This window comes from Ctenopharyngodon idella, chromosome 14, assembly GCF_019924925.1.
Source record: "Ctenopharyngodon idella isolate HZGC_01 chromosome 14, HZGC01, whole genome shotgun sequence".
Taxonomy (NCBI): domain Eukaryota; kingdom Metazoa; phylum Chordata; class Actinopteri; order Cypriniformes; family Xenocyprididae; genus Ctenopharyngodon; species Ctenopharyngodon idella.
Genome location: NC_067233.1, coordinates 9,599,639 through 9,626,318, shown reverse-complemented (window position 1 = coordinate 9,626,318; position 26,680 = coordinate 9,599,639). Strand labels below are relative to the sequence as shown.

Below are 26,680 nucleotides of genomic sequence, written 5' to 3'. Positions count from 1 at the left end.
TGGTTTGCCTGCTGTGCTTTTATATTGCAGTATGGCCTGGTTCGGAGCATTTTACTACCACGGTTATTGCCACAAATCAAGAGGGCAAAGTGAACGGCATGGGACTCACACCAACCTTAACGAACCTGGGTCCGATTCCTGCGTCTGAGAGGTTTACGGGCAATAACTGCACATGCAGATGATACAGCGGGGGAAATGGGGAAGAGTTTTGTAGGTAAATCGTAAACGTGAAAGGTTGGTTGATTTGCCAAACCCTCAGCCAAGCTTGCAACAAAACATGACAAGCCTGTCGCGGTTTAGTGGCTGCCCTCTTTCTTGCGTCAACCCTGGGGAGAGCAATACTGAACCCAGCGTGGTGCTGCCACCTTTGGCAGAGGAGCACATGGGGCACCCCACTGGCAGTTCCTTAAAACTCTGCCCCTCGCAAAATTTGCGAGACTACCACGAGACGAGGGCCAGTGCATATGTTGACCACTCGGTTAGCCATTTTCCAGACACTGGATACATCAGTCATCGCTTAGAACCCAGTCCTAGGGGCATTATCATTGGGACAAATCTGTCAGCAGCAGGCATGCCACCAGTAACTGATCAGCTGGCTCCGAGACCTAACCAACATGGCAATATTGGAAGGTACCGTGACCTCCACAGCTATAGGGATGGCAGGAGCCACTCGTTCTTCAGCACGTATCAAGAGCAGGCCCATGGCTCTTCAGACACCACTCGAGATCTCAGCAGCCAAATGATGTTGGGTCTTCCCGGAGATCTTCTCTCACGAACGCACCCGTATGGGCAGTCGGTCAGTGGCCCCAGGGCCAACAGCCAGCAGCTAGTCACCCAGTTCTTGGAGTTCTATAAGCCTCTGAACATGGCCATGCAACGAGGAGGGGGTGACGCCTTCCTCAGGTGCTCCAGGCAGAACCCAAAGCACGAGCTCGTGTGCAAGTGGAGTGACGGCCAAGAAGGCACTGGCAAGCCGCCCTGCGCCAGGAGTTTTGGGACCATGTATGAACTCGTCACCCATGTGACGGTTGAGCATGTCGGAGGACCGGAGCACTCCGACTACGTTTGTCACTGGGAGAACTGCCCAAGAGACAGAAAGCCCTTCAAAGCCAAATACAAGCTCGTCAACCACGTCAGAGTGCACACTGGAGAAAAGCCCTTTCCCTGCCCTTTTCATGGATGTGAAAAAGTTTTTGCCAGATCCGAAAACCTCAAGATACACAAGAGAACGCATACAGGTTAGTTAAATAATAATAATTAATAAATAATAATAATAATAATAATAATTAATAAGATAGGCTTCATACTTATGGAATTGTTTCTAAATCTTTTTCGGAGTGTTTTAGGCTACTTAACATTGTTCCAAACACAAAACTAGTTAATGAAGAATTGCCCGAAAAAGAATAACTCGATAAATCATGCTGTTTGATTATTTGTTCCCCAAGTAACATTATAAAATATTCTACGGTAATATTTTAAAAATATATATATTTTTTTCTGTACATAATCACGGATTTTGACACTGGTGTCCATCGTGTTTAATTAATTTTCAAACTGTTTCGGCATATAAATGAATGTAGATTTTTGTACACAATAGAATTTAATTTTCTTCAGTCTATGCAACGTTTTAATTTGGGCGGCGATTAAAGCATTTTTGTATATTAAATATAGCCTATTTTATCCATCCTTTGTTGTTCGTTTTAGTGGAATTCTTTTTGATTTCGTTTTTAGAAACGTTCGTGCTGGTAAAAATCAGTCCACAGGCCAGTTGTTTGGGTGCCTCTCATTCATGCAGTGAAAATAAATAATAAATTCCGGGGCACCGGAGAGCTGTGACGTAGCGTTTACGCAAGGCGCAGCTGAATTCTCTGCTATGGTAGAGTGCACCCGCTCGTGCAAGCTTTGAGACCACTACACTTGAAACTGACGTCACATTAATCCTTAGAATATTATGATCTATATAAACTACCCCCATATTTTTTTTTTAAATTATTATTTAATCATAGAGTATGATTTAGCCTATATGAAAATGATTTATCGATCATTCTAATTATTAAAGCCATATACTTTTTTTCTTTACTAGAAATCAATTAAAATAGTAATTCATCTTTGACTCAACGCATATAAAAATATGAATGAGGTCGACAAACAGACTATGCATATTAAGAATTATTATTGTTCACTGAAGGCATTTAAGTAGAATTTGAAAATTAATCACTGACACAATTCCATAAATTACTTAGAAGCCAACAGTTGGTTATTGCTTAATTCAACTTGTGATATTAAACTGTTTGTTCCTAATTAAATTTTTCTGATTTATAACTCTAAAATGAATTTGAGGTAGGCTATATGCATTTGCGGTTCAATAATACGTTAAGCTAAGGCTAGTCTGTTTTATCATGATTTTTAAAGTATAGCAGCCATTGCATGGAAACAATTGAATAGAAAATAATCTAAACAAAGTTTAGTTTCATGTGTGGAGCAGCACACTTGGTACAACATCCTGCATAACACATCTTATGACACCATGCACTCAGAACTGATGAGCCATGGTTGACTGTACATCCCACCCGTAACTCGCGTTTCCCCCTCCTCTGCCCGTTTAGGTGAGAAACCGTTTAAATGTGAGTTTGAGGGCTGCAATCGGAGATTTGCAAACAGCAGTGACCGGAAGAAGCATTCTCACGTTCACTCCAGCGATAAACCCTACACGTGCAAGGTCAGAGGCTGTGAAAAATGTTACACACATCCCAGCTCCTTGCGCAAACACATGAAACTCCATTGCAAGGCCTACATTGCCAAAATCGGCGAAGACGACGAGCACCTTGTAGAAGCCAGGTCTCCTGAGGTGGCAGAACAGCAAGACACACCCGCCTCTACCACAGTGACGCGAACGATGACGACCCCCTCCCAAGAGACTCTGTCTCCTGAGACGCGAAATGAGTCGACTATGAGGTCACGTTTCCATCACACTTTTGAAAACAGTTTGGACTATACGGCGCACAGGCCACAGTCCCTTTTGGACCCTCTGTTGCTACAGCGGGGCAGTTACAGACCCGAGTCTGTTCAATACTCATGCAACCAACCGAGCCATACGTTCGCACCTAGCCATAGAACTTTCACGTCCAGCTCACCTTTTCAAAAAAGTCTGGTAAATGGCTGGTACACATGTCATAGCGCCGTGGACACCTTTTCACCCAAACACTGTAACAGTGATTTATAATGTCTGTAATTCGGGCTTGTGCTCGGCGTGTTAAAGCACTGACGGATGACAGCCGAAGGGTTCCTCCTCATGTAAAATTGTCCCACAGGCTTACTAAATAGGATAGTGCAATTTGTTACTGTGAGCTTTATCTGTTGTACTTTATGTTCTTGTATTGGTGAGACGTCGGTGAATGTTCCTAAACTGTAAATAGCTTAATTAACCTTGCCTAAATATCTATAAAAGTATTGATAAGCTGCCAAAATAGTCATATATCAAATATAAAATATCTGCAAACAAGATACCCACAGATATAGTTCGAAATAATAAAGTACCCTAAGTTATTTCTGCACACGAAAAAATGGCGTATTATTTTGAGGTTCTGTAGAGGCAGGGCCTCCGTATGTGTTGTATAGTGGAAATGATGGATTTATCTCTTGAAAAGTTATTCATGAAGTTAATAACATGTGAATCTCTTTTGTAAAGTACATGAATTTTATATGTATTTTCTGTCACTGCTTAAATGTAGGTCGCAGGTTATTAGAATTAAAAAGTATCGTTTGTCTTGATGTGATGTGTGAAGGTGAACTCATCAGTGGACGCGGCCTTTAAGATTATTTTAAGATTTCCTCACCACACCAACGAGTTCATTTTATACTTCAGTAATTCTGTGGCGATTATTACAGACATCAGTCCCCTTCATGAAAATTGTTTAATTAAGTTTGTACTGTATATACTGTACAATTAATTATGCATTCAAAGTTTCATTAAAGTATCTCTATTCTCTTTGATCAGGCGTGTGATTTAAATCTATGCTTCTCAAAGAAAACGTGCGTGATTTCGGTATAAGCTTTTGGATTTTATCTGCATACGTGCCTGTTAATTTTACGGATACCACATACGTGTTTAGATTTTTTTGGAATGAAGTTCAAAAAATAAAGAAAGAAACTATATACTTTGGTGACTTTCAGACTTGTGTGCAGTGTCCAAAATATTTATTATGAGAAAGAAATTGTTTTCAGTGGAGACGATTTAGCGGCCAAAGTCACCTCAAATGAACTCCAGCAGGTTCCAATTTTATCGTCATTTTCTTGTCAGTTTAACTGTCTGGATTCTTTTATGCGAACTGTTACGATAATATCTTTTAATATTAACTTTATTGCTATATAACTGCAGTGCAATATGACAGGGCATGAATAAGATGTGAGCGAGGATATAGGCCTTGTCCTTATGATCGCACTCTGCAGCGAAAAGCCAACCTGCACTTACTTAAGTTGCTTAATATACGAATGTGTAGGTTTGGTTTCGGTAGACTAGAGCTTTTTACTTATCGTACAAGAAATGAAAATGAGCGCAAATCCTGTTCCGGCAAGTACAAATCGGCTGTAATCTCACTTCTGTTGTTAAGAACCAAATGGCAGAATTGGAAAAATAAGCGAATAAGTTTGGTGGTGATGAATGAAATGTTAGGTTAATGCAGAAGGTACCACCTACTGAAACCCAAATTGTTAGCCTGAGGTCCACAACACTTTCAGTACACCAGTTGCATAACCAAATTGCTATTGCATATTTTCCATTTTTCCATCCTCAGTAGTTTGTTACTGTCCCCATTTTTTTTTTTTTTTTGAATTGATTCGATATTTTGAAAAAATCCAAACGCTTGAACTGTAATGCTGTAAAGGCTGGAAAAATAAAACTTGGGGCCTTCGGTAGTGGTCTACTGTTGAATATTGAGTTGCAACTGTTGTCATATAGTTTGTTATATAACTATTATTATATACTCATATAGTTTGCGCTTATAGGCTATATTATGCTCCAGTTTTGCCAGGATTTTTGTGGGTGTGTGTATGGTGTTGTGAATTGGTAGGATAGTGTAGGATAGGGTGTGAAGCAGCTAAAACTAATGACCGGGATGAATTGCATTTTAAAAGACTCTTTTCTTTTCTTGGTTGGTTATTACAATAATACATTTCATTCATAGTTTAAGAGCCCAGTTCCCACTGTTAAGGATGGTGCCTCAGGCACCAATCATTATAACCTACTTATAGAGAGAAACTGGTGAAAAATCGGGTGACCAAATAATACAGTGAACCTGTGTTTTTGGGACTATTTAAGGCATGAGAAAAAGAGACCCTCGGTTTAACTGGATAAGGGGCTACCAAGGCTTTTGACCCTGTAGGGCTTCTAACATTTTTCAGTTTATTCACTTAGCTATTGTGAATAACCTTAGAAAGGTCATAGGGCAAATGTAAATCTGTCTCTCCACTGAAACCATACCATCAGTGCCGGATTGATGCGATAAGTTGTTGTGAATGTGAAGTTTGCAAGAAATTCTTCATTTTTATTTTAAACACTGCTGGATCATTGAGAGACAGGAAATTGAAAAGAGAGCACAGGAAGTTGTGGTATTTGTGACAAAGTCTGATGCTAGGAAAACATGTTTATATCTTGTTTTGAGGAGATATTTCCAAATTTACAATATAAAAGTTGTGTTAATAATTGTATTGTCATTAGAGAGGATGTTTAACGCATAGAGATGCTTGCATTAATGTGCTGTGTAGATCAAAAGCTGTGTAAAACGCACGTGTCATAATTCATCCGAACTGTTCCTGTCTTCTATAAAATTATGATACCTATCCAAACACTAATATGTTAAATCTTACAAGCTGTTTTGAGTAATTGCAATCGTAAAAATCATTACCTTGATCATCTTGTGTATCTTAATCTCACTTGTTTCCAACACAAATAAAATGTGTAGCGTGTATTATTTTCAAATGCACAGAAATATTGTCATTAACAAAACGGCTCAAAATTAGCTGAGAAATGTAGCTGAAAACAACTGAAATCACATTATTGATCACATTTAAAAAAATGTTAGCATTTCTTTTAGAATTATTTTATTTTGACATGTTTCTAGTAATAGATAATTAGAAAATTACAGACTCTCTAATTTGGCCATTTTGAAATTTTTCTTCCTCAAACTATCCTGTGATTGAAATCCAATGATAAAATTGTATGTGAAGACTGATTGGATACTATCGTACACTTCCTTTGTAACCTCACAGTATTATCACATTATAAGCTTAATTTTTACACTCTCGCAGTCCCATAGTCCTACATGCAATCTATGCTAGCACTTTATTTTACAGTCCTGTTCTGCTTGTATATATGCTATGTAATTATTACCCAGTCACTGTAATTTCTATAATAAGTAGTGCCGTCTTTGAATCTACCCCTAAACCTAACCTTAACCCATGTTGTTACTTTATATTACTGGTCATTTCTTAGGTAAAAAATGTAAAATATAGTGCAACCCAATCTACTTTAAAAATTTAAAGCGAATGTCATTTTTAAATACTTTCATCTGAAATCCTAATTTAGTTTAACTGCACTTAATAAATAAATAAATAAATAAATAAATAAATAAATAAATAAATATATATATATATATATATATATATATATATATATATATATATATATATATAAACAAAACAAACTGTTTGGTTTTCACTTCCCTGCATTATAGATTCACTCGCTTTCAGGAGGATTATTACATGAAAATATCCCTGAATAAGCATCTCTTTTTAGTCTGTTCCGTTTTTACTTTGTTTAGCATGTGCAGTGATGGTGTGCATTTTCATCAGTCAGAATTACTTAAACTCCTTTAATGTCTGTTGTTAATCTTTGCTTTGCCAGTAGTATCATATAGAACAATGACATTTCTATCTGGATGACCACACCCGTTAGCTGATTTTTAATAAGGTTACTTAACTGTGAATGAGATGATTCCTCTCACCAGTATGTCGCTGATACATTCTACCACTTTCTGCTATCTGCCTAGCAACAAGGATGTATGGCAAAGGTTAGTTTGCATTTTTGTCTATAATATGTGACAACTTAGAGTATCTTCAACTTTTTTATGCATCCACACACTCTATACTTTACTGTTACATATAGTGTCATAGACTCTTTTACCATTGCATCCTCAAAGCGTGACCAGGACTATATGATCTCAATGTCTGCTGCGTTCCACCTGCTCAAAATGACACATCTTGCAGGAGCAGTGTGAAGTTGCGTCAGCCTGGTGAGGGGGTGGTGGCTGTGCAGGCCGATGGGGTGTGATTTTAATTGGATTCCTGCCTTTTCCAGTCATCCCCAGGTCAAGCCAGTGGTGTTGGTGCTCCCTGACTTGGGCTTCTTTTCATCCCAACCCCCTCCTGTACATAGCAGCCCACTTTTCCACTCTCTCATCTGCTGCTCTGCCTGTGCTCCTGGCTTTCCTCTTCTCCCATGACTCCCTTATACCGGCCCCTTAATCTGTGCAGTAGTGTGGTCCTGTGGCAGGTGGGTGCCACAGTGTTTTATGAACATCAAATCACAAAACTCACCTTATTTGATCTTCTGTCCTTCAGATCGTTTACAGTGTCACCATCGTCCACTCATACTCTCTAGCTCTCTGCCGCCTTTTTCAACCATCCTACGTTCTCTTCTTAGTCTTGCTTTTATTTATCTTTTTCCGAACAGGGTGTGTTAGGCTTTGAGTGTTTTGGCGCGCACATGCGTGCACGTGCTCTTCCTGCTTATCCAGTGTGTAATGAGAGTGATTCTACAGACACAGGCAAATTGATTTTAGAGGTGAGGCTGTAATGAGGCTATCAAAAACATGACACATGAGAGTCATACAAGAGGCAGAACTCGAAGATTGTGTTGTCTTTTCAGTTGTCAAGTTTCCTGTGAATCTCTGTGAGTTAATTTGTCTCATTTGTTTCCCAGGTTACATTAAGATATGCTTAAGTGCTAACTTGACAATTACCATGTGTAAAGAAAATACTTTAAAGGGTTAGTTCACCTCAAAAAATGGGAAAAAAAATGTCATCATGATTTTATTTCTTATGCAGAAGACAAAAGAATATATATGAAAAAGTGTTTCAGCTTTTTTGCCATTCAGTAAAAGGTTTCAAAACAACACTGGGCCCTATTGAATTTCAAAAATCAAATATTTTCAAAAATTCATCATTATAATTTTTTGGGTGAACTATCCCTTTAATCATAAGAGAATTCTTATGTATAATATGGTTGGCCTTTTTTTTTTTTCCTCAAAACACATTTGAGATTTGAGATTTGCACTGCTAATGGTGCAGTCAGTTCGGTTGGTTTTCTTTCCCATCTTGATCCGCAGTGCATTGCTGTCGAGTCAGTGGTGGTGGTGCCAGCCCCCTGTGTTGCTCAGCTGGTACCACAGCTTATTAAATACCCATCTATTCACTTGCCGGACATTCCGTTCTCTTGTCAAACCTCAGCAAGTCCACCAAAATGAGCCTAGTGCAGTTTTGTGCTGGGTTTTTGCTATGAGGCTTTTCCATTGAGCACAGCTGCGGTTTGGGAGTGGAAGCAAACTCCGCCCAGCCCGATATCTAATGCATTTCTGTCTTTTGATGCATTTTTAGGATTGCAATTCACCCCATGGACATTTCTTTAAAAAGTCTTTTTTTTTTTTTTTTTTTGCACCCTTCTTTTCATTCATTATCCATGCCTTACATAAGACATTTCTCTGATGATGGTGTCTCAGGGCAGCAGGGAAGACAGTAAAGGTCTCTGCTCAGCCAATCATCTTGCAGGTGTGGCTTGCGCTGGGTTATCTCGTGGCAGTATGCAATAATAGCTTACGCGTCGGCCGACATGGTCATAGCGACCCATGTTCCAGAGGGGGAAGAACAAAGAGAACCATTCTCTTACTATTAGTCGCTAAATCCACTTTAGCAAGTGTTGTGGATTTGCCCCTTTTGAAAGGGGGCGACTTTGAGGATGGCCCTGACTCTGAGCACCAGTGCTGTGCTTTCAGAAGGGTGACCATGGCCATCACCCAATTCCTCTGAGCTCGCTTCCAGATCCTTTTCGGTAAAGATCAACTTGGAGAGCACGTACTGTGTCCTCCACATCTTGGCAAGGGCATTTTTGGCAGCCTTCATGTATGTGAGAGGCCAGCTGAACATGCTTAAAAAGACAAACTGGAGCTTATTTATCCACTCTTACAGTGTCATAGCCTTAACAAAGAGATTTTTAATTTCTCATACATTTTTAAAATCCAAATTAGGTTTTTTTTTTTTTTTTTTTTTTTTTACTACTTCCACCCGCAGTACAGAATCCATCTTGAATGCTTGCAAAAAGTGGCTTTGATCTGAACAGGCTGAGCAGCAGCATCCTTTAGATTTAAGAGACTCGTGGACTTAAAGTGAACGTTGTCTTTTTGGTTTCCTCAGCACCATCACTTTTCATTAGTAGCAGCAAAATATCGCATTTGAATTTTTAATGAAAAGCATTGTCTTTTATAGTGTGGTTTTGAATCTGGAATCGTACTGATCAGGGTCCAGGGTGTTTCAAAGTAGTGTGTAATAGTGGGTGTTTAATTTTATCTGTAGAAGGATGCATCACAAGGGGGATGTGTAATCAATCCTGTGAACTCAACATCTAAAGGAGAGATGGGTCTTCTGATCACTTCCCCAACTGAAGTTCAGCCATCCTCTGAGCCTGCAACTATCAATGCTTTCAAAATAGCACAAGATATGAACTATGGAATACAGTACCTGACACCACTTCTGTATTTTTAGCTGAAGTGTATGTCACACATGTGCATGCTTGGGCCTGTAGGCCAGGTAAAGGGAAAAGAGCATGTGGACGTCTTTAAGTTGATCTCACTGTTAACCTCACAGCATTACACCAGCACCTTGAGGCCATAGTGAACAGTGATGGATGGTGGAGTGGATAAAGCAGGCTCATGGGGCCAACCGGGGCTCAGCGTTTCTCCCCAAGCTATTTCAATTACAGATTGAGCAAGCGTACTCTCTGTGATGATATGTAGCTTAAAGGCCATGACATTAATGGTTGGGACAAATCGGATTTGGTTTGGTGCTGACCCGCCACTCTAGGGCGCAGAACTAGATGGAAGAGTGAAGCAGTAAAAAAAAAAAGAGCTTTACTTCAAAATATGCTCTCCCTGTGTTGTGCAATAGCACCATCCAGGAAGCCACAGATATTGTAACCCAACTAGTCAGTCTGCAGACTGTTTAACATACATTTAGCTAAGCAAAACACATAAATATGTATGTCATTTTAATACCTCATTAGCTGGGTTAGCATCAGCCTAGTGCCTGGATCAATTAGGCTTATCGTATTGGCTTTGCAGGACTTTGATTTTAATATTGGTCAGATGATGTTTTTCCCTCTTCAACATGCACAAATTGCACTGACAGCTTTATGTATGAAGGTCATTTTGCACTGTGTCTTGAATCATGGACTATTTTAAAACAGACTATTTTAAATCATTCACTGGTTGAAGCTAAATAAATCCTGGTTTAGATGTATCGATTGGCTTGGGGAACAAAAAATCAGTGCACATGAAAGGATTGAATGTATTTCTTAGAATTCTTTAGCCCTACATTAGAGAGGGATAGAACCGAGGTAATTAACACATCCATCACTGGCTTATCTTCTATATCTCCTGCATTAGCATAAATGTGCATTGTAAATGTTGTAAACGTAAATGTAACCGTTGTAAATTTTTTCAGTTACGTAATTGTAAGTTATGTAATTTCACTTTATATCTGAAGGGGCTCGAAACATTTTATAAGAATAAAAAGTCATGTCTCATGAAAAAGTATGCCGTGATGTGAAGACAGCACAGATCCCCTTTGCCTTGAAAGATATCAGGTCACTGCAGTCTCACATTGAGATTGGTGGAGCAGTTTCTGGAGGGAGGGGCCCAGAGTGAATAAAGGTGGGCTTTGGTGAAAGGTTCACCCATGTGAGTATTTAAGTGCTGCATGGCTTTTACCGCTACAATTACTGCTTGTTAGGGCTCAATACTTGCCACCTTAGCAACTCCAGTGAGTTAAAGGTCAAGAGATATTTAAAGCCAATTTAACTATGTAGCCATTATATAAAATCGAAATACATTTTATATATATAGCCATAAAATTTGCATATGCACGTCTTTATTGTGGTGATCTTTCTGATTAAGATAACTAGTGATTTTGGAAACTGATAGGTTTGTTTCTAACAATGCCTTCTGAACAAGACAGTGGCGTTTTTGTTTACAAAGCCTATAAGAGAAATAAGAGCTGGATTTAATTAGGCCTGCTTGTGCGGGGCCATATTTCCTTTCAGTCAGTTGAAACTAACTCTGTTAATTAATCTTCAGAGCAGTTATTTTCCCCAAATAATTTCCTTAATAGCAACTGTGTTCCTTAGATCTTTACTCAGCACTGCATATTTTATCTTTATTTTCATTTCCAGTTTTGTTGTTTTTTTTTTTTTTTTTCCTCTCTCTGAAATCCTAGTGACCCATATATTAGATCTACAATGTGAAATGCACTCTGTATTTTTAAGGAAGGCTGCAAGACGTACAGTAGTAGACACTATTATTAGTTTCATTTGAGGTGTGCTCTCATTTTAGACCTGCTAAAGTGGGCTGTATATTTCCCAAATGAAAACACTGCCATCTCATTTTGCTCATCTCATTTTATCACCTATAGGCGTAGTTGCTCTCAGAGCGCTGATAATAAGAGAAAGCAATGATCCATGATGTAAGCATAGAGATCACATTGTGAAATCATGCATTTACAAGTGACTTTTTAAGGTCTTTTACACACATCAGAATTTGATTTATGCTAAATGCCGTTTATCATTTTACATCCTAAAAACATCCTCTCTTAGTCTACCACCCGCTGGTAGGGAGGATCTGGTTGGGAGCTTTACGCCATCTTTCAGGTTTCTCATACATGTCAGCTAGTGCTGAGGAACCCTATTCTAACCCAATGAGAAGCTGATTGGAATCAATAACCAAAATTGCAAGATGCTGATATTCAAACTGGGAATTAATGTGTAATGATCATATTATTCTGTGTTGATTAGAAGTCAAGAGCGTGTGATGAGATATCAAAACATGCAATACTATTTGGTTTAATTTTCAGCCTTTAATTGGATAGATGAAAGAAGCAATTAGTTGTGCGCAAGTCAAGAATGTTTTCTTTCTTTCATATGTCAAACCTTCCTTCCATAATGGGTAAGGAAAAATATGTCTCTAACATGCTTTGATTTTTTTTGTTTTTTGTTTTCTTTTTCTTTACACTCGGATGAAATGTAATTATATTTATTTATATGCACTTTTGATCGTGGATTTCTTGTTGTGTGTAAATGTCAATGAAAATATAATGTATTATTAGACTTATGATAAAGCAGCTAACGATAAACAAGACCTCTTTTCTTAGATTTTGGTTGTTTATTCTGAGATCATACTGCATACTTCTGCATGCTCTTTAATAAAAGTGTAGACTCGTAAAAAATGTATAGGCTAAAAAACAGATATATGGCTAAGATATTGTATAAAAGGATTCAGATTACAGACTAGAAAATGTGATATGAAGATATGAAATTAAACTCATTACACTTGCCCACATGTTGAATGAAATGTTTAATGCAATCTTGTTGAGATGTAGGCCCCCTGTTGGCAAATGCCTCCATATCTTCTCAACTTGCTGTACTCATAGCAAAGAGAGACAGCTAAACTTAGGTTAGTGGATATATTTACTGAGGGAAGTGCACTTTGATGTGGGTCACTGGGCAAATGAACAGTGTCAAATGATATCATGACAGGGGTGCAAGGTGTGATGGCTTTAAAGAGGATTCCGTGAGGGCAGCAACCTGTAATTCTGTCTTTATATCAACCTTCGCCTTACTCTGCAGTGTATTTCAGAGTCAAATAGCTCGTTTCTGTAGTTTGCACACACAAACTTCACTTGCTATTGACATATCTTTGAGAGATGAAAGCAAACCTGACTCAAACTCTATTGATTGTTTTGCTGTGTTTTATATCTTTCATGCATTTTCATATAGGCCTACATTCTGTTGAAAAGACCTCATCTTTTATGAGTATTGATTAATTATTGGATTGTCCTGCTTGCACAGGTCTTGTATTTATTTTATGTTTTTTTTTTTTTTATATAGGCCTACATTCCTGAAGACCAAACTTTTGTGCATGGAAAACTTGTTGCTCTAGCTAATATTATTACCTCCCCATCCCAACTTGAATGTGACCAGTGCTTTGTGCTTTGACTACAAAAGAATGCTAAATCTTCCATACATGTTTATGTACTTCTCGACCATTGTGGTGACTCCTCTATTTATTTAATACAATTGTACTATGAACAGAAGAAAAAATAAACAGACTGACTCAACATACTAGTCGTCGTCTTTTTGCGAGTGAAAACTCTGTGTACAGACACAAAAGGGGGACGTTTTCACCGCCGGAAAGTAAATTCTTTTGAAGTGGAACTAATCATCTGAGGGATGGTTCTCGTTGTCCTAACAACGCAGCTGAATTGGAATGAGCCTCCCTTTTTGTTGTATATATGTTTTCTTTCTTTCATTCAAAACTGATGATGATAGTAGTTTCACGCCCTGTCCACCCACATTGTCAGCCAGAACTTTTTTGTAGATAAGTCCTTACTTAGGGACGCGTACACACGGCGGGTGACTCTCGGGCTGTGACGTCAGCTGCACTCTTATGTCTACAAAGCTTTACGCCTCTTAATACCCTTATATTAAGAAGAAAATCTCACACTTCAGAACTGATTGGAGGTTAAGGAACCGAAGATATTAGATACATTAAAAATGTTATATTGCTACATATAGTCCTAACTGATTTTTTTTTGACTAGATTATTAGTTACCAAACTGGACCAGATATATTTGTTTTTCATATTAAACATTTGCTTTCTATATCACTCATGCACTCTTTACCGATGGTTATCGCCATCGTGACGTTCAAAAAAACATTTACGTAGACACACAATGTGTCCACAGGTCATACAGGCTCCGATGATTAACCCACGACTGTGCCCTAGATGAAGTAACTCTGGCCTCAGTGACCTTTCAGTCAGGAATCCCATCTCTTAATTACCATTACTAAATCTTTCTCTCTTCCACCACTTTTTGCTTCGCAACGTTATAAACGTTTGAGCTTTTATGGAATTCCGAAGAACCGAAACATTTTATTGTCACCACAGGGTTCAGGGTTCAGACAGCGGTCACATGCTGGAAAAAATAAACCAGTTGTTCTCGTGCCCCTCAAAAAAACGAAAGTTGTTTTCTGTAATTGTTGCTAATCAAACAGTAATTCCTCTTTAAGTTAGACGCACTACTTTTAGTTTATTCAGTCTATCATATGGCCCGTCTCATGATATGTGATGGAAGGGATTAGGTTGATTGTGGTGAATATATTAAGGCTTCTGATTAAGGATAATATTTATTTAAGTGCTAATTATCATGTATAGTTTAGTTAATTTTAATTGATGTTTAGGCTATACGAGGGGACATGCCAAAATATCAAGATGTTAAAAAGGCGTTTTCTTTAGGATGTTAAGTCAGACTTTAACGGTGTAAACTTTCAAACATTATAGGCTAGCTTAAAAAAAACATTAACATTAAAATTAACTTTAGTTAAAAAATGGCTATAAATATACACTAGGAAGTGGATCATTTATATCGTGTAATATGATCAGTATTTCTTAGGTTTTTCACTGTTTTGGCCATCACAATAGTTTCATTTAGGCTATTTTTTTTCTGTTGCGTTTATCTGTAGCCTACACTTTTTAAATGTAGCTATACAGATAAGCCTATTTCATGTATTTTCCCAATTAATATGAGCTAAGATTATCTGCATAATAATTACAAGATAATTAGCTAATTATTTCTAAAATATTTTTAGATGGAGTGTAGCATATGCCAAGTTCTCAAAACTAGCCTAGCCTACTTCGACTAGCTTACATGTAAACAGTCCATCCATCAACGTTCAAAAATCCCCTCGATTTGCAGAAACCAAAACATATTTTTGCTCACATTTTGTTATTCTTCTGAAGGATTTATTGTTGCCAGTGCTTTCTGAACGTCTCTTGGCGTGTTTTCCAGGTGAGTGATGTTACTGTTGAGAAGTGGCACTATAGGAGTACCCTTAAAGTAGGTACAACAGATGATGTCACACTGCAGGGAGGATCCAAACTAAAGTGCATGAAGCAGAACAGACTCTATCCTATTGAGACTAAACGCCCCGTTGAAAGAGACAGCCATGAAATGATGCTGAGAAAAAAAAGTAGTAAACAAATGGAGCATAGCTTTTGCTTTTCAATAAGATGTTCTCGGTTGAGACTTGAGCGCCGGTGGCAACACGTCGGACAACAGTTGCAGCATATTAAACAACTTCTACAGTTCACATAGCCTACAAATGCTCTGGACTTTGAAAGCTTTAGAAGATCTTAAGTCAGTACACATATACTCACGCTCTCATTAAAATTGTTTATGTTGTAAAAATCAAAGATCAAGATCAAAACCTGAAAACCTTAAACCGGTAGGCTACTAAACGTTATAAACAATTATCTTATACAAGAGTGGACGGTTCTCGGTAATCGCGTGATGTTTGCCTGGACAGAATAAAATCCCTTGGCGTGAAAGTATTTTTGTCATCTTTGCACGCCATGCGGTAACTGGTTGTCATTGTCGCTGCGGCAGACGGAGAGCTGGGAGAGAACACTCGGCCTGTGCCAGTTGGCTCAAGCTCTTGAAAACAAGAGGCAGACGCTGCACGATTCTAATCTTAATCGTTCCAGACACGAAGGTCACTCTCGGCTGGACTCTCATGGCTCTCACACTGTTGTTTCTTCCATTAAGTAAAATGTCGATTCTACAACCTTAATATATCAACTGCGCTCATGTGAACAATAACAGACAGAACTGCAAGCAGAAATTATCGGGGTCCAAGCACAATAATCCCTTTAGCACTTTATCATTTATAATCTAAAACGATAAAATGTCCTTTTTAATTACATTTAAATTTACATGATATTAAAATTGTATGTATGCATGCATGTAGGTAGGCTTTTTCACTGTTTTATCGCCACCTTCTGTCCAAGCAGGATTGAACTTCTTTACTGCTAAAATCTGATTGGCTGATGATGGCGATCATTAAAAATATGCAAGCATCCACGCTGTTTTGAAGCAACGAGTATTGTGAAAAGCCGCTAGACAAATAAAATAAAAATGCTTGAGTCATTTTAAGATTTTTAATTATTATTTTTTATTATTATAGCGCCACCAACTGGGCAAGCCCTGACAAATTTATTAAGTGTCCGCACGGTGACGCTCTAAATTTTATCAAAATAAATTATTCCACTCATGGGTTAAAAACAACCCAAGTTGGATTGAAAATGGACAAACCCAGCGGTTGGGTTAAATGTTTGCTCAACGTCCAGCAACGTCCAGTTTTATTTAACCCATCTATTTTTTAAAAATTACCATAGCCTATTGCTGGCTTAAAATGAACCCAAAATAGGTTGGAAATTTATAAAAAGACAAATAATTACTAGAGGCGACAATTATCAAAAGGTGAACATTTATTAATAAACAATTTATTAAATGTTTATTGTTTAAGTATTATTAATTAAACTTATTAATAAATGTACATGTATTAAATATATTAATAAATGCTCATTTCCAACATAATTTGGGTTCATTTTAAGCAAGCAGTACAGTAATTTTTAAACAATATTTGAGTTAAATAAAACTATCCAGCAGGTTGGGCAAACATTTTACCCAACAGCTGGGTTAAAACAACCCAATCGCTGGGTTTATCCATTTCTAACCCAACCCAGCATTTTTTAGAGTGCACCTTTTTAAAATAACCCCAACATTATTAATTGGCTGTTCATTGATATAGATTTTCTCAAGGATCTCTAGTGCATGAGCCAAAGAAACTATAATTATGATTATTAATAATCTATAGTTATGAAACCCTTGTTTCTATGACACATAAAACATAGCTAAAAATATTTCTGTAGCACTACATATGGTCCAAGCCATACACCCTTTTTTTCCTGAGGAGCATGTTACATTTGGGCTTTTCAGTCTAAATTTCATATTTATATCATTTATGATTTTGTTCTGTACATTTCAGCTTTATGGTGAAAAAAAAAATATAACAATACTCTGAACAAAAACAAAAAACAATAGCATCCCCGGCACACTGTAGGCTACTTGGATGCCAAAATATGCCCTCAGTATGAGTTAGTTTTGTGAACTTCAGCTTCAGCTTGAATTGTTATTGATAAAATGCAAAGTTTGTGTGTGTTAATACCGTGCGATATCTGACAGCATAAAGCAAGTCATCAGTTCACAGACATTAATATGGGTGATTTACAATGAGCAAAGTAAGTTCAAGTTCATTTGGGGTGGGGTGCGATGTTGTGCAAGAGGATTGCTGAGCTGTGTCCCAAGTACACTGCCTCACTCAAGGGCATGGATGCAGTCCAGTGACAGAATAGAGAGTCTGGGCTCAGCACACTCATATATTGTATTCCTGTTAAGTAACTGCAAGGATTTAAATGCATACGCTTACTTTGCTATTTATTCTTCATGAGCCAATCTAGTTATTTCAATGGGCCTTGAGCACTGAGCATGCCACACTCAAGATGGCGTCAGACTGAACTTGCACATCTTTGCTTTAATGACTCCACAGTACAGTAAATATAAAAGGGGCTCATGATCACCACACTGCAGTTCACATTTTTCTTTATCAGATATGACACACATTTCTAAATGAGCAGTCTTGATAATACCCAGGGCCTATTACCAGCAGCTCTTGCTCAGCACATTCTGACATTTATTTGAGTGTTAGACTAATAATGGCTAATGAGCTCCCAGTAACACGCACTCAAGACACCCATTAATGGAATTGTTGCTTAAGTGGAGGAAATATACATGCTCTGATGATTAATCTCTCCCTCTCGCTCTTGCTCTCTCTCACACACACACAAAAAAACTACACATAGTGCAAGCTTTATAGGTATTACTGTGTATTATAGTTCAGGACAGCAGCTTACGTACATACAGGCTGGAAGGAAAAACTGAACTGAATCACTGAATCATTTTACCAGCGTTTCTCTTACTAAAAGGGGAAAAAAGAAAATGGCTTCCTCTATATGATCACTACGTTATGTAGATAAATCAGTCTTTATTGTGCTTGTTGAATGGCCTGCAATACTCAGTCTTAAACATGACAGTCTTAAAAATTTATATTTGAAATGTTTTTGATCCTGTAGCTTTCTGAAAACACTTTTGGCTGTCTCCAAGTCTCCTAGCAACAGCAAACAAAGGCAGGGCACATTTCAAGTTTCCCGCGGTGCGGCCAGTCCAGCGCTGTCTTTGATCTTGACTGGGAAAATAGCTGAGTGGGCACTACTAGCATTTTCCTTTCATTTCCCCCTCCTTCTATCTCCCTCCCTGTTCCCAAAGCTCCTCAAAATACCCCAATTTTCATCTGCCCCAAAAAGCTAGCACCTCTTTTAATCACCCATGTCCAAGCGTTTCATTGAATCAGCACATTGTTTTTTTGTTGTTGTTGTTTTTGGTCAGGTTTGACAATATGCTTTAAAAAGTATTAGCTTGAGTGAAGTGCAAAAAGAAATGATTTTATTGCTTCAGATACACAGGATGGTATATTTTACCCTGGTGTTACTGGGGTTACCGGCAAGTGTACCGTCTTCTTTTATCCTGTTTTTTTCAACTTCATTTCTCTGTCTTATTCATTTTGATTTGCACAAATCTCCTCATTTTTCTTTTTTCTTCATCCTACTCTGACACATTAAGCTTTGTATTTTTTGATAGAGGCAGGACTGCTTATCTCCTAAGAAACTTGGGACGCCCGCAGCTTGCTAGACAAATAATGGAGCTGCAGTGGATTTTCAGGGTCATGGGGCACCCACAGAGCTGTCTTATTTAGAATTTTACATAAAGTGAAATGTGTATTGAAAACATTTTGAAGTTAATGCTCACAGAGAAATAATGCTTTGCTGGTATGTCCTGTGGTGTGAAAAAAAAAATAGTGTTTTCCGACAGCATAAGTAAACAAAAGCAGGGATATCAGGAACAATATCTGTAGGCTATACAATATTATAACATCCCACAGAGCTGAGTTTACATGGAAAATAAAAATAATGGAATCACAATATACGGGACAAAGAGGAAAAAATCAAAACAAACTCTACACTGTTTTGGTGTAATTTGCTGTAACTGATGTTTCTATTCATGAGTCATTTAAGTTGCTTTAATGTCGCTCTTGGTTTTTCTGGTTAGTGTGATGCTTGAATCTGTTACTATTTTTTTTTATTTGTCTCTTTAGGTCTTTGTTTTTAACAAAAGCACACAGACCTTTTTGTCATTGAATGGTACTGTTTTAATTTCTTCTTGTGTTGTTTGAGGTGACGTTGCCGTTGTCCTATAATTTTACATGAACAAATATGAGAAAGGTCATTTGCAGTGATCTATGTATACTAGATAGTGTACATGACATTTTAGGAAAGAGAAAACAATTATGATACAGAAGGCATGGGGGTGGGAAGGCTTTCATCAATTCCCTCTTTGGGGTTCAAAGTGGGATTAAATATGACCATTTTTGTCCCTATGCCACACATTTTATTTATATAACTGTGAAGTCTGTTCAGGGACCCAACATTTTTTAACCATGAAGTGTGTCATTTGCCAGGGGAAGCAAACGTGAGACAGAATTCCCACCCCCAATCCGTCTGTAAGCATCTTGTTTCCAAGATTCAAGGTGGGTACATTTAGTATTGTCAACCAGCAGTTGAGTCCTATTGGAAGAATGACCCTCTACTCTGGGCGTTGTCCATGCCGAAAAGCGCTAGTGGGCTAATCTGCTGCGCCACCTCCTTGACATAGATTGTCAACAGCCTCATTTGCTTATCATTTAAAATTTCTGCCCATAATTTTCAGCAGCTAAATAAGCCTGATTATCCTCAGTGATTAAGACATCCTCTGTCAGAACAGCATGCGGTGCTGTAGCATCCTGGAGCCTTTTTATTCTGCTAATGCTAAGCTAAGGCAGAGGTTTGATTTTGGGTGGGTAATGATTTTTGCTGTGGATGTGAAGAAGAAAAAAAAAAAAAAAAAAAAAAAAAAAGCAATATATCTGCCTGTTAACAGTTTAAAAATTCTTAATGTTCTCCTCAGTGTTACATTATCCTCACAAACTACAATTCAGCTTCTCTTTTGGTCCTTATTTCCTAAAGTGAAAGTGAAGCATCCTGAGAAAAAGAAAAAAAAAAAAAATCCCAACAACAACAACACTGGAACCTCCAAGTGTGGTGAGGTCTTGTTTGTGTAGTGAAACCCCATCATCGAGTTCCAAACATCCTCATTCACGAATGCTTTGAAGAGCTTGTGAGGTCAGGTTTTAAATTATGGCATGTTCCCACACCGCATCCCCACTCTCCACTAGTGTAAATCCATTTGCCACACAATGCATTTAAAATCAAAGCTGCATCACCATAAGACGCCTTAGGAGACATTAAGCCATACTATGTAACTTTCATGTACGATAGCATGGCTCCTGTATGCTTTGAAGTGCTCTCTTTTTTAATGCCTTATTAATAATACCACACAGGCTACCTCTGACTCTTTGGATGCTGTTTTCCTCCACTCTCCTCTCAGTCTTTAATGCAGGTCTTCAGGGCTGTGTTTATGGTCTGGTGATTAGAGGGCATATAGACTATTAGATGAGGGTGCAAAAAGGTGCTGAAGCACACAGGTGACATGTCTTGTGCTATCTCTTGTGTTGTTGTTTTTTCAATCTGCTTTTTCTCAATGTTGTGGCAGCACCAGGGGGAACGGTAGGATTTTACACCCTGTTCAGAATATGTGCTTATGAACTGATGTGTGTGTGTGTGTGTGTGTGTGTATGTGTGGGTGTGTGTAAACATAGATGTAGCAAATACAGACTTACATAGCCTGGGGTGAAACATTTTGCATGCATTTTTATTGTTTTCTCTACTGTTTGTTTTATTTTTGATAAATTAATTGTTTTGTCTCTGTATGTTTTTTCTTTTGTGTGTTAATGTAGATCTGATGAAGTGTCTTTTGTATTTAGATGTGAAAAGATAGATTTTTCTATTTAAACATTTAAAATGGCATTGGATTAAAGGCATAGTTCACCCAAAATTAAAATTTTGTCACCATTTACTCACCCACATGTCGTTTCAAAGACACAAACAATGATATTTTGAAGAATGTTTCAACTGTTTTTGTCCATACAATGAAAGTCAGTAGGGTCCAAAACAACATTGGCTCTCACTGACTTTCAAAGCAGCTTTAAAGTGATTGCAGGATACATAATTTTGGCTGTACAGCTGCTCAAGAAGAAAATAGTGTCATTGTCCAGCTTAAAGCTGCAGTCCGTAACTTTTTTTGGTTAAAAATGATCCAAAATCAATTTCTGAGCAAGTACATAACCAGCCAGTGTTCAAAACTATCTCCTTACCTTATCCCGATTCACAACGGTAAGCTTGTAATAATGTTTTCTAATTCAGGTGGTACTGGTGGGTTTCTGAGGGAAATTCGAGCATGTTCGTTTTTGCCTATTTACGTCACGTCTGTTTACATAAACAAGGAGTCCCAACTAGTAGGCTATATGGCATGCGGAGGATGCTGCTGGCGGCAGATCATTTATAGCCTTTTCTCACAACAGCTGCAATAATTAAACTTATCATTTTGATGGCAGATTGTAATCCAGAAAGGTCAAAATGACAATCAGTGACAACTGGAGATTCACCCGTAGTCAAAAGCAAAAGACTTCGGACTGCGGAATGGCTACAGAAATCGAAATCTACAGGTAACGCTAATACACACTAAATACACATAGTCAAGCAATGCTGATGTTGTTAACATTAACAACTTGGGAACAAAGTATAACAATAATAATTTGCACGGTTTGACGTGATCCGAGCTAAGCGATCGTTAGATTTAATCACCATTGGCAGTGCAATGTATTGTAATGCTTTTTTTCTCAGTTGGTCAGAACAAAAGTGGCAGATGACATTTTCCAGTGAAAATTCTTATTTTGGTCATACTTCCAAGATGTAGAATCTGTGATTCCGAAGACAGCAAACATTAGATACATCCGCGCTGAGGAGCCGTGCTGATGCACGTAAAGATAATAATTCCGCAAATAACTGCAATTGCAGGTTTCAAACAGAGATGGCAACAAAGAGGCAAAACTTACGGACTGCAGCTTTAAGTAAGTTCAGTATTGATTCATTTGAAACAATCTGCATTATAAAAAAAAAGTGCTATGTAAATAAAGGTGACTTGACTGACATTTATTTAATGGACAAAAAAAAAGAAAAGATATTTTTCAAAATATTTTGAATAATGTTATTTTGTGTTCTGCACAGAAAAAAGTAATACAGGTTTAGAATGAAATTAGGGTGCGTAAATGATATATTTGTAGTTTTGGGGTGAACTATCCCTTATCAAATTTGTTTCTCTTTTTTTTTCTTCAAAACTGAAGCTCATAGACATCTTCAATACCTGTGTAAGATAAGTATCAAATAAAATTGCAGAGCAGCAGTACAAGTTGCAGTAGAGATTAATCGTTTTACCCCTCTTGATCCACCAGCTCTCCCGTGTCCGTCTGCCATGAGGCAGGCGTTCCAGTTTGGCTGCGGAACGCTGGCCTTGTTGAACCGCGGGGTCAGTGTACCTCCAGCACTATTCCAGCTTGCGCTTCATCCTCTACCGCACCGGGGGCACCTGGCACCCCTCCCTACCATGGCAGGCCAGATCAATGGTAAGATCCATTCGAGCAGAACGACCGGAGGTCAGCATCAAAGGCCCCCCGCTTGTCTCGCTGCCACCTGGAGCTCAGTGAGGGTCATGGGCCGCCTGGGCCACCACTGCCTTCTCTCCCCTTCAGCTGGCTGGGTATGCTGACTGGGACCAGGGCAGGGTATGAGCTGGCTCTTCCCCGGCCCAGCGGCCCACATGGGGAGAGGGCCAGAGGTCAAGCCCATCAGAGCACTTTGCTTCATCTGATGAGAGGATCTGGTCTGGTTTTAATGAGGCAACACTGATTCCACATCTCTTTATGCATACAGGCAGACCTAATGTGTGGATTGTACTAGACATAATGCTGTGATTTTCTTTCCAATCACAGGATGCAGAGGGAGCGACATTTACAGGTATATTTTAATACCAAAGTTAAAATCTCATGTCAAATACATGTTGCATATTCACATTGTTTTGGTTTAAACTTTAAAGCGGTGTAAAATGCAATAATTACTCATGTAAAGAGAATAAAATAGACTTCACTTAAAAAAAATATTTTTTTGTCATCATTCAAAACCTGTATGACTTTCTTCTGCGGAACACAAAAGGAGATATTTTGAAAATAGTTTTTTGGTCATTGTACATTGAAAAAAATTATATTTGCTGCTTGTTCAAATTGCTTAATTAAAATGAGCTAAAGCAGCCCAATTGCTATACATTACTTAATATGATTGTGTTCAATCCACTTAAATATATAAATTGAAGTTTACTTATTCCGTTTATGTTTGGATTACATGAATGGTCTGTGTTGCATTAACCGAAACTGGGTGGGGCTTGTTAGTTCCCAGCATGCTTTGCATATGGCTCAATCAAGAGAGAGTAAATGTTGAAATGAAGTGTTATTTTATGTATTTTTGAGCAAGATGAGAAAAGGGAGAGACTTGATAGTGTCTTTAATGTTCAATTATGTTGGAATTATTAACAATTTAAATTACAGTGGGTTACTGTGGGGAAGAGTGGAGCAATTTGCCTTGGCTGTGGGCTAATACAGCTGCTGAAGGAGCATTTAATGCTCAGCATTTAAGATGCTAATGTGTGCTATTGCTAGCTAAAAGTTTGCTAGTACAGTCTTATAATTTAGCTGTGTGACACATATGAAATTTAATTGGATGAATGAATATATGAAATTGAATGGCTGAATCATGTCAGGGAGCCATAAAAAATTCACTTTGAGTGTACTTAATTGGGTCACTTAAAATGACTTCATTACATGATTTTGAAGTTACATGAACAAATTATGTTTGTTTAACTTAATTGATTCATGTGGGACTGATGTACAAAATTAAATCATGTAAATCCAACAACCTTTTTTTCAGTGTAATGAAAGTCAATGGGGTCCAAAAACAGTTGAAACATTCAAAGTATCTTCTTTTTTTGGTTCTGTAGAAGAAAGAATGTCATACAGTTTTGGAACAATATGAGGGTGAGTAAATGATGACAGAATTGTCTTTTTTGGGTGAACTATCCCTTTAATTCAAATGACTATAATTCTGTGAGATTTAAAATGTTTCATTTCAGCAGAGAGTAGATAGCCAATTATTGTGGAACATATATTTATTCATGCAACGTTTCCCATATGAACACTGTGGCTCCCTTCAGCAAAATGCTGGTCATATGGTGAAAGAACAGGCAATTATTTTCATGCAGCTGTCAATACTCTGAACAGGCTAATACAGTCTAATTAAATGTCATTTTTTGGGCCACTAATGAAAATGAACAACTCAGAGGGGTTTTTAATATCGCTGTGAAGCGCTTCAACTGCCGGAGCCTTGCAGTCGATGACTTGATCCTTCTATGTCCCTTACTTGTGTGATGAGGGATGAAAGGGGATGCAATGAGAGACACAGAGAGAAAGAGAGAAAAAAGGCAAGTTTGGCAAGTAGAGGAGTGAAGGGGGAGACAGATGGCGTGAAGTCTGCATCTCTTTGGCGTTGGGCTCATGGCGCTAAAATCCTCCCTCTCACACATTCCAACAAATCCAACCAGGAGGCTCAGGAGTATGTTCCACTGCTCTCGAAATGAAGCATCTGACCAGGATAGAGCCACGCACACACACACTTTCTCACTGTCTCTCTCCCTCTTTCACACACACGCACACATACATTCACACACTGTCAGTCACCCGTAACCTATCCAGAAGTTTACATTTTTATTAGTATGTCACCCGTTCCGGAGTTTATTGGCTTGTTAAAATAGGATGCTTTGGGAGCTGGGGGAGAGAGAACATGGGGCCATGACTGGAAATATTGCAGTGGAGAAAAGGAGACCAAGTGCCATTCAAGTGTAAAATCTCATTGAGTAAACATGGGGCCAAGGCATGGAAACAAAATGCGTAGAATCCATTCGCGGCAGAAGAAATGAGCTTTGCAGTTAGTCACGCTAGCCACCACATTAGCCTGTGCTCCTGATAAGTTATTCCCTGCCACTTTGGACTGAAGTTTTCCGTCTTTTAAATGAAAGTATGTTAAGTTGATGTACTTGGCATATACAGTAAAAATCTATACGTCTCATATCTAGTCAACCAAGCTTCTGTTTTATAAAGCAGCGAAGCTTTATTTTAACCTATCGCTATATTTTATTTGTCATTTAGCTGAAATGTACCGCTAATAGCTGTTGACATATAAAACGACCATGTGTTCCTCCTGTCAGCCAGATGCAAAAGGCACAGATGGGCTTCTTTTTTTTTTTTTTCCAAATGGAGCTCTTGATAGCAGACAATTAATGTGCCTTTGATTGCGCTCTACAGTACTCTCCCATTGATTCTGGAAAATGTATTCATTGAAGGCATATGATCAGCCACGGATGAATCTTGTCAGATGTGCCAAATCACAAATGAAACGCTTTAGTGCCTCTCCCTCCAACCTCCAGGGCTAAGAGCTCTTGCACGCTCACACGTGCACGCCACTCTTTTTCCCCTCTCGCTGTTTCTCTATCTCTCTCGCTCACTCTCTAGATGGATGGCTGAGTTCTGCCTTCTGTTTGCGCTGCCATAATAATGAATGAGTCAGCTGGGAATATGTAATACTGTGAAAAGGTCACCGGAGGCATGTGTATCACATTACTGTTAATGATAATAAAAAGAACAATCTGTGCAAATCCATCTTTGAAGTCATTTTTATTACTTCCTACTGTGAGTGATTTTATCTGTCATTACTCTTCTCCTCTCTGTTGTGGGCTGGATGATATGCAGGGAAAATGTACTGTAAAAATGATCACAGGATTTATCTCTCGTTGCATCTGTTTCGCTGATCCACAGTTATCGGCGGAGCGTCGTAATGAATACAAGGATCATCACCTCCAATGCAACATTCTGCAAAGCAAAGTTCCCCCCAAAAATGAAATTCATTTAATCACCCTCTTGTCTTTCCAAACTTGTATAACTTGTGTACCAGAAGAAAGAAAGTCATACTTAAAGGATTTCAAATGAAAATTACCCCAAGCTTTACTCACCCTCAAGCCATCCTAGGTGTATATGACTTTCTTATTTCTGATGAACACAAAGTTATCCGAGGCCTTCTGAAGCAAAGCGATGCGTTTGTGTAAGAAAAATATCCAAAAGTTATAAAGTAAAATATCTAGCTTCCGCCAGACCGCCTTCAGTATTCAAACTACGAAGAAAGTGTAATGCCTCTCGCAGTTCAAAACGCTTACGCTACATCCTACGCCTTTCTGTATTCAACTTACGAAAAAAGTGTAACTGACGCAAGTTCAGTTATGCTTTTTGCGTTAGTTGAATACGAAAGGCGGTCTG

The 26,680-nt window shown here is 38.3% G+C and overlaps 1 protein-coding gene across 2 annotated transcripts; it reads left to right on the top strand.

Moving 5' to 3' along the window:
• zic6 (zic family member 6) lies at window positions 1–26,029 on the top strand. 2 transcript variants are annotated; one of them, XM_051860501.1, is made up of 2 exons: window positions 1–1,238; window positions 22,721–26,029. In XM_051860501.1, exons 1-2 carry the CDS (start codon window positions 278–280, stop codon window positions 23,032–23,034), a joined length of 1,275 nt encoding a protein of 424 aa, XP_051716461.1. In that variant the 5' UTR covers window positions 1–277; the 3' UTR covers window positions 23,035–26,029. The 2 variants fall into 2 exon arrangements, with proteins under 2 accessions (XP_051716461.1, XP_051716460.1); XM_051860500.1 differs by lacking the exon at window positions 22,721–26,029 and adding an exon at window positions 2,607–4,914 and having other exon boundaries at window positions 31–1,238.
• The last annotated feature ends 651 nt before the right edge of the window (window positions 26,030–26,680 follow it).

Excerpts from the sequence above, each read along its gene's own strand:
- zic6 (XM_051860500.1), top strand. The coding sequence starts at position 278 with ATGACAAGCCTGTCGCGGTTTAGTGGCTGCCCTCTTTCTTGCGTCAAC. Across the intron at positions 1,239-2,606 it reads ACACAAGAGAACGCATACAG|GTGAGAAACCGTTTAAATGT; the intron begins GTTAGTTAAATA and ends CTGCCCGTTTAG.